At 37.1% G+C, this 8,908-nt stretch overlaps 1 protein-coding gene across 17 annotated transcripts in view; it reads left to right on the plus strand.

Annotated features, from left to right (window-relative positions):
* VEZT (vezatin, adherens junctions transmembrane protein) overlaps window positions 1-7,683 on the plus strand; it is an 81,340-nt gene extending 73,657 nt beyond the window's left edge. For 10 of the 17 annotated variants that reach the window (XM_073021008.1, XM_008004279.3, XM_073021017.1 and 7 more), the window contains 3 exons: window positions 836-936; window positions 2,594-2,801; window positions 6,671-7,683. In XM_073021008.1, coding sequence (XP_072877109.1) covers window positions 836-936; window positions 2,594-2,801; window positions 6,671-7,179 — 818 coding nt within the window. In that variant the 3' untranslated portion in view covers window positions 7,180-7,683. The other 7 variants (XM_073021018.1, XM_008004288.3, XM_037996681.2 and 4 more) reach the window with 2 other exon arrangements.
* Window positions 7,684-8,908: the final 1,225 nt, after the last annotated feature.

Raw genomic sequence — 8,908 nt, forward strand, 5'->3', positions numbered from 1 at the left:
TGGTAGCCAGCCAGATATGAGACTAAGTAACCCTGTCAGTAAATACCAAACACAAATTTTAAGAATTAATCAAAGTTAAACTCACTTGGGTGTTCTTGTAAAGATATTTACTTGTGAACTCATTTCCAATTCCAACTTCTGAGAGTTAAAATAGCCTCAGGGTAAGATTGAAATTTGTATTTTGTGAAGAAGAGTGATGGTCTGTCTTAAGACTGTTCCTATGCTGTGAATGATAATATTTTGTTCAACAAGTATTTATAGAGTACCTGGTGTGTACCAGATACTGTGGTGAGGTGAAGAGAGAAGGGCAGGTCCTCTTCTCCCAGAGTTTAAAGACTTAGAGTTAAGTTGTAAATCTACTAATTTATTGTTTTTCATTTTAATATCTTTTTTTATAAATAAAAAATTATTAGAACAAGTTGGACTATGAAATTGACAAAGTATTAGTACCAAGGATTTTTTGGCAGGGAGACAGAATCTAGCTCTGTTGCCCAGGCTGGAGTGCAGTGGCGTGATCACTGCTCACTGTAGCCTTGATCTCCACAGCTCAAGCGATCCTCCCACCTCAGCCTCCCAAGTAGCTGGGACTACAGGTGTGCACCACCATGCCCAGCTGATCTTTTTTAGTTTTTGTAGCTACAGGGTCTTACTTTGTTTCCAGGCTGGTCTTGAACTCCTGGGCTCAAGCTATCCTTCCACCTCAGCCTCCCAAAGTGCTGGGATTACAGGCATGAGCAACCACACCTGGCCCCAAGGATATTTTTAATTAGATGTTCACTCGTTTCTGTGTGGTCTGTTTCTTATCTTTATTCCCACCTACTCCCATTTTTTAAAGGCAAGCCTGAAATAGCATGTGAAAACCCACCTTGTACAGTAGTACCTTTGAAGCAGCCTACTCTACACATTGCAGACAAAGATCCAATCCCAGAGGAGCAGGTAAGGGTGAAAACTACTGTTCTTTCCCTTGTTGGATTTATGTTTCTAATGAGCTTCAAAATTACAGCATAATTTATTGAATTTACATCAAATCATTAATTCTTAGTGCTTAACTCTGAATTCATTGAATCCGCCAGCAGACTTTTTTTTGGTTGTTATTTATATCTAATTGTCCATATCTGAGTGGCTTTCAAGAGTGATTGAACACATTGAAAATTAGTACAGAGCTACCTTTTGGGATGCTGGAAATGGTTTTATCTTGATCTGAGTAGCAGTTACTGGTATGTGTGCATATGTAAAAATCCTGTGCACTTGACTGCATGTACTGATATACCTCACTTTTAAAAACAAATTTTTGATAATCGCATTGGATATTGACAAAGATTACTTTTGTTCATTCTAAGAAAAACCTCTTTTCCTTAGGTCATATTATCTACTCATTATTTTTTTTTCGTGTATATTGAATAACAAGTTACTATTCAGTATTCTTAATTGCAAATGGAAACCAACCCTAGTTAGTTTAACAGACACTTTATTTAAACTTCTGGGTAGCTTACAGAATATTTCAGAGAGCCAGATAAGCAGGCTTGAATGAGGCTAGGGTAAACAGCCGAATCACTCAAAAGAACTGTTGCAATGGAGATATCATTGCTAAGTTAATGAGTGGAGATGTTGCCTCTTGCTCCATCAATGCTGAATAGTAAAAATTACCTCCAAAAGTGCTACCTCAAGAAACATATCTGCAACATCCTGGTGCCTGCTTCTTTTTTATTTTTTTTCGAGACCGAGTCTCACTCTTTGACCCAGGCTGGAGTGCAGTGGCATGATCTCGACTCACTGCAATCTCTGCAATCTCTGCTGCCGGGGTTCAAACGACTCTCCTGCCTCAGCCTCCTGAGTAGCTGGGATTACAGGCGCCTGCCACCGCGCTTGGCTAATTTTTGTAGTTTTTAGTAGAGACAGGTGTCACCATCTTGGCCAGGCTGGTCTTGAACTCCTGACCTCGTGATCCACCCGCCTCAGCCTCCCAAAGTGCTGGGATTACAGGCATGAGCCACCGCGCCCGCCTGGTGCCTGCTTCTTTTATCACAGACTTCTAAATCTGATCTGATGCTGGTACGTCTGATTAGAGGATCCCAGGTCATTTACCTGAGCCTATACTGTAAGGATACTGCTTGGGTAAGCAAGCATCCTACCCTCTGTCTTAGAGATAGGGAAGACCATAAGGTGGGGTGTTCCCTAATCCTAGGAAGAGTGTTCAAACTTCCTGGGAAATCCGAAAGAACCACAAGAAAACAAACATGCCTGACCACCTCCCTAAACTGCCAGCCCTTCTAATTTTGATTGGTTTTGATGTAGCTAATGGCTGTAACACTAAGTGGATGGTATGTTCTCAGAGTAGAAAAATAACCACTGAAGTTGTTAAACTTTTTTATCCACAGTGCTTTCTAGTATCAACTGTTAGGTTTTTTTTGAAGATTTCAATTTATCCATAGGTATATATTTACTTTTTTCTTTTCTTAGCTCTGCTTTAATGACCTGTGCCAAATGCAAGTCCTTTTTTTTAATCTCAGAGATAAGTAAGTGCAAGTAAATGAATGCTTACTAGAGAATTGTCTGCTTCAAGTAAAGTGCTTTTTCTTCTATTCATTTTCAGGAATTAGAAGCTTATGTAGATGATATAGATATTGATAGTGATTTCAGAAAGGATGATTTTTATTACTTGTCTCAAGAAGACAAAGAGAGACAGAAGCGTGAGCATGAAGAATCCAAGAGAGTGCTCCAAGAGTTAAAATCTGTGCTGGGATTTAAAGCTTCAGAGGCAGAAAGGCAGAAGTGGAAGCAACTTCTATTTAGTGATCATGGTAAGCACTGACTTTAAAGTAACAGGTTATTTCAGTATAGGAGATTCTCTCTTTCTTGAACCATTAATGTTGTTTTAGCTGAAGAATTCTTGGGGTTTTATAAGGGTCCACCAGTATGCATAGTACTTTTTCTTCTAGATGCTAAATAAATCTGATTAATAAAAGAGTAGGAATGTAACCATATTGGAGAAAGCAAGTCACACTTTTATATCGGTTGTTTAATTTTTTAGTAAATTTGTTTTAGAATGGACAGTGAGTTGAGTAATTTGGGATATTTTAAATGTTATTTTCAAATTTAGTGAATTTGAGATTCTCAACTTTGTTCTCCATATGTTAAAATATTTTAAAATACCTCAGTGAAGCACAAAACTAATAACTGTGTTCACATTGAAAAAAATGGCCCAGGCGTGGCAGCACATGCCTGTAATATTAGCACTTTGGAAAGCTGAGGCGGGTGGATCATTTGAGGTCAGGAGTTCAAGACCAGCGTGGCCAACATGGCGAAACCCCGTCTCTACTAAAAATACAAAAATTAACCAGGCATGGTGGTACGTGCCTGTAGTCCCAGCTACTTGAGAGGCTGAGGCAGGAGAATCACTTGAACCCGGGAGGCGGAGGTTTCAGTGAGCCGAGATCATGCCACTGCACTCCAGCCTGGGCAACAGAGGGAGACTTCATCTCAAAATAAAAGAAAAGAAAGAATTAAAACCTAGACCAGTGAGCCACATCATTAGCATTATTTAAGTGGTTTGAGCACTTTAGTAGATGGGAGGGGAGGGGGGTGCCTGTGGGCATACTCCCCATACTCTGATTTCAGCAGAATGGGATAGCTGGTGATGCAAGACTTAAATTCCTTTCTGTTTCTCACCATTCTTTTCTTAAGTCAAAATTCGTGGGAGACAGGGGAAGGAATCGGGAAGCTTAATACTTGACAATATCAACCTAGCTAATTCTTAGTTGAATTAATGCCTATGGATTTCTAAGTAGGTAGAGTACGACTTCCCTTCTATTTTAGAGTATCTGTGTGGACCCTCGAAATCAACTGCCTTCCTTTTCCCTCCTCACTAGAAGTATATAGATTACCTATACTTCTGGAAAGTTCCTCCAGTTCTCTTTTTTTTTTTCACTCAGGAGCCCTATGTTCTCCCCTGTCCAGATCTACGTTTCTAAGTTTTATCATTCCTCTTTCTTCCTATTGGCTCCCTTTATAGCCCAGGTCCTCATTAGATTATCCTCGTACATTAAAATAGCCTCTTAGCTAACTTACATTTTCAGTACCTTTTTCTTCTAAGCTATCTTGCAAACTCTTTCCAGATTTTTCTCCAACACTGCAATGATGATAGCTCTCTATCTTAAAACCTCTAGTGATTTCTCCCTTATTGTATTGAATCTGAATTCTTCTTCCTGTTTTCAAGTCTCTTCATCATAAGAATTCACCCATCCAATTATATTTTCTACTGTTTTTACTATAGGTGTCTTCTTATGTTTATCAAATTAAACTATAGTTCACAAATTTGTTATTTTTATTCATGAAAAAATTTCATGCTGGCCAAGCGCGGTGGCTCACGCCTCTAATTCCAACACTTTGGGAGGCCAAGGTAGGTGGATCACTTGATGTCAGGAGTTAGAGACCAGCCTGGCCAACATGGAGAAAACCCATCTCTACCAAAAATACAAAAATTAGCCAGACGTGATAGCGCACACCTGTAATCCCAGCTACTCTGGAGGCTGAGGCAGGAGAATCACCTGAACCTGGGAGGTGGAGGTTGCAGTGAGCCGAGATCACGCCACTGCACTCCAGCCTGGGCGACAGAGTGAGACTCTCTCAAAAAAAAAAAAAAAAAATTCACGCTTACCCCTTTGCCAAAAATTCTGCCTTCTCCACCAAGCTGTCCTCTCTACTAGTCTCTCCTTCTCCATGAATTCTTCTCTGAGTGCTCCAGCTCTACCACCTCTCCTAACACTACAGACCCTTGTACTAGAGGGACATTGTGATGAAAGATAAAGGAAGTCTTGAGCCCCAAAGCATATAGCAGAGAAGGGAAATGATTAACAGATTGATTTCCTGCAATCTGTTCATTCATATACTGAGCCTACATACATCAGAGATTAATTTTAGGCACTATTGTTTTCTATATGTTCAAGGTTTTGTTTTGTTTTGTTTTGTGTGTCTCTGTAACAAATTTACAGTCTTCTTAAATAGGGGCCTTATTATCCCACAGCATTCATTCAGCAAATTACTCATTCAACAAGTAGTTATTGAGTACTTGTTATGTATTCGAGTCTCTGCTGTATCCCTAGCACACAGATCAAGAAACAAAATGTAAAGCCTCCTACCTGCCTTGAGGCTTAAATTCTAACACACTTGTCAATTGATCCTCTCATTACACAGATTATATCCCCCCCATTTAATTAGTAATAATTGTGAGTATCAACCAACTTCTAATATACATTGCTTCCTTTAAGAGCTAACAGATTTATAAACTAAGAATGTACATAGACTGAAAATAGCATTGTATATAAACTTGTATCCTTTTTTATTGTTTAGTGTTTTCTTCATATAGCTTTAAAGTTATGCTATTGACATTATGGGAAAAGATTTTATCAATGAGAGAAATGTATCTCTTTTTCAGGTATGTGCTTTTGATATAGTTTACATTGGAAAGGGTCATAATGCTGTTTTTTAGTTTGTGAAAATAAGTAAAAAGCTGCTGATACCATAGAATGCTTTTCCCATGAAAAATTTCAGTACATCTTCCAGAGCTGTTTTCATCTCTGCCTACAGGGGTAAAGTCCGCATGGAATTAGAGGGGGAAAGTCTGCACTGGAACCTGCTGTGGCCATTTTTTTTCTGTTGTTGCTGCTTCTCTAGTGGAGTTACTGCAGCTTAGGGATGGTTCCTGGAAGTGGACACGTTTTACAAAAACGTTTTTTAAATACACGCCAGCTCTTCGAGAAGCACTTTTTTCCTTCCGTCATGCTTCATACTATATTGTATTGTACTAACCCCTCATGCTGGGATGAGCGACTGCCTAGCAAGCAACCCACTGCCTACTAACATCAAGAGGGGCTAAATAAAACTGCATTTTCCTTGCAAGGACAACTTCTACCGTATGAATATATGTTATATTTATGTATTATATTTTGTACAATAGTTGATCTTGAATGAAGACTTTATTTCATTTGTATTTTTCGTGGTACTACAAAATGTGTAGAAGTTATGGCTTTACTTTCATTAGGGTCTTGTGAGGTGGTTGGCAAGTAAGTTAAATTGTGTGTTGCATTTTTTCCATGCTGTTTTAACTTGTAAATATACATGTATACATGTTGAAGATATTATTATTATCTAGATTACTTTAAGCCTTTTATCTGACGTATTATCAGTGAAAACCATGCTGCTCATTCCCTAATACAGTGGTTCTCAAACTTTAGTGTGTATCAGAATCAAGATGAGGGCTTGTAAAATACAGCTGGTCCCTACTCCCAGAGTTTCCATTTCAGGAGGTCTGGGATCAGGCCCAAGAATTTGCATTTTTAACAAATTCCTAGGTGATAAATGATAATGTTGGTTCAGGGAACACACTTTCAGAACCACTGCTTTAATATTTTAAATAAGATAATATGTGAGGTGTCTTAAAAACCTTCATCAAATCCCCATGTCATTTCATTTCTTAGGCATTTTCTCTCTTACAAAGTTTCCTGGATTTATAAATTTTCATTGATTTTACTAGAAAGTTTTATTTAGCTTTTATTTATTTATTGTTCTTTTTAAGAAAAAACTTAAACTGAGAGTTTGAATTAAAAGTTTAAATCATTGCTAGGTCCTTAGTTATTTTTTTTTTCTTTTTTCTTTTTTTTTTTATTTGAAGCCGTGTTGAAATCCTTGTCTCCTGTAGACCCAGTGGAACCCATAAGTAATTCAGAACCATCAGTGAATTCAGATATGGGAAAAGTCAGTAAAAATGATACTGAAGAGGAAAGTAGTAAATCCACCACATCAGACAATGAAATAAGTAGGACTGAGTATTTATGTGAAAACTCTCTAGAAGGTAAAAATACAGATAATTCTTCAAATGAAGTCTTCCCCCAAGGAGCAGAAGAAAGAATGTGTTACCAGTGTGAGAGTGAAGATGAACTGCAAGCAGATGGAAGTGGTCTGACCACTGCCCCTCCAACTCCCAGGGACTCATTACAGCCCTCCATTAAGCAGAGGCTGGCACGGCTACAGCTGTCACCGGATTTTACCTTCACTGCTGGCCTTGCTGCAGAAGTGGCTGCTAGATCTCTCTCCTTTACCACCATGCAGGAACAGACTTTTGGTGATGAGGAGGAAGAACAAATAATAGAAGAAAATAAAAATGAGATAGAAGAAAAGTAAGAACCAAGATTCATATGAAGTGATTTTAGATTGTTCCTTTTACAAAAGTGTTTAGCTTCAAGACTGGAAAGGGAATATGAGTGTAAGTTTACTATATATAAAGCTAAGATGTGGATTTATAGGAAGAACCCTGGTTTGAATAACTGATCTGAAATTAGTAGTTACCTGTAAATGGCAGATCTTTTAGGAAAATAAGAGAAAGGTAAGGGCTCTTTTGAATAAACTGCTGTTTTATTTGTGGCACAACTGATCAATCTTGGAAATTCTTTAAGTATTTTTAATAAGAAATGAATTATCATTTCTTGCCAGAATTTGCTACCATGAGGTGATTGGGAAAATTCTGTTGCAAGAACATTAACATTTAGTATGACTCCTTTTTACTGTATTCTTGCAGTTAATAACTGCAGCTATTATGTTAATAACAACTTGTTTGTATTTTATTTTTGTTTATACCAATCTTAAAACAAAGATCCAGGTTCTGAATAAAAAAATTAATTGATACAATTGATGTGTGCTGGGGTTTGGAACTAAAAGTAGTTTCAACCGTGCATGGGTTATGACATTTCTTATGTTTCCTTGTTCGTGTGTATATTTAGTAGTTAATTTTAAGATGTCCTAGTGATCTTTAAAAGAAAAACATTGTACGATTTTTTAGAATTACACTTTCACCTTTCTTTCTGCAATTGAAAGTGATGATGTCCAAGTGGGATTCTTGTACTCCAAGGCCCCACCCCCAATTTAGCAAGCAGAAAAATGTTCCTTGTATCACTTTACCTTGGATAATTGGGTACCATTAACACAAACAGGTCACAATGCTGCTGTTTTCTAGCCCTGTCCACCTTAATGAGATTCAGGAAACATCCTGTCAGCCTGCTGGAAAGCATCCTTGCCTCCTTAGTATTTCATTTACAAACTACCTCTTAACAGAGACTGCTTTTCATATTGGCCAATCTCATCTGTCTTGTGTTGTGATTGCATTTTCAAAGAGTAATTATTTTCAGCGTATACAGTTTTGAGACCTGTAGCTCCTATGCAGTACATAGTTCTATAGACATTATTTGGGGGAAATGTAGGAATAACTCAATTTATGTTGCTGTCCTAGAAAGGAAATCGCATGATGAATCTAGATTGTCTTTAGAGTAAAGAAACACATTCAAATTCCTGTAACTTACCACTTTTAGTGAGTAAATTTACTTATACTGAAGGGGATTTTTTTTCTTTCAGGAATCTAATTTACTTTTTAACCTGAGAAAAAACTTGATTCTGCTTTATATAAATAGTAGAGATTATTGTACTATAAGTGATTTTGCCTTTTTGCCAAAATCCTGGAACTTATCTATAATTAACCTCTTAGGAGCAATACCTTAGGTTGGGTCTTGCTTTACTACTTAGAAATAGCTAAATTTCAATTTTAAAAATCTTTATGTGTTATAACTGTTAAATTCTTCAATAATACTTAGGGTTTACTTTCTTATTTAAATCGCTTATTTAGTTTACTGATTTCTTTTTCTTTGGATTTAGAAGAGGCAATTATGGAAAAACTTGGTAATCTCTCTCTTAACCTATAACCTTACACAGGGAAGAATTAGAGTTTAATAATTTTTAATTATTTTATTGTATGTTATTTTTATTACACAATTGTAATAGCTATGCAGTTGAAATAGCTATGCAATTCACACTTAATTAGAAAATAAAGCTACAAAGTTTGGGGGAAATATCTTCATAATAT

This window comes from Chlorocebus sabaeus, chromosome 11 (assembly GCF_047675955.1).
Source record: "Chlorocebus sabaeus isolate Y175 chromosome 11, mChlSab1.0.hap1, whole genome shotgun sequence".
Classification (NCBI taxonomy): Eukaryota; Metazoa; Chordata; class Mammalia; order Primates; family Cercopithecidae; genus Chlorocebus; species Chlorocebus sabaeus.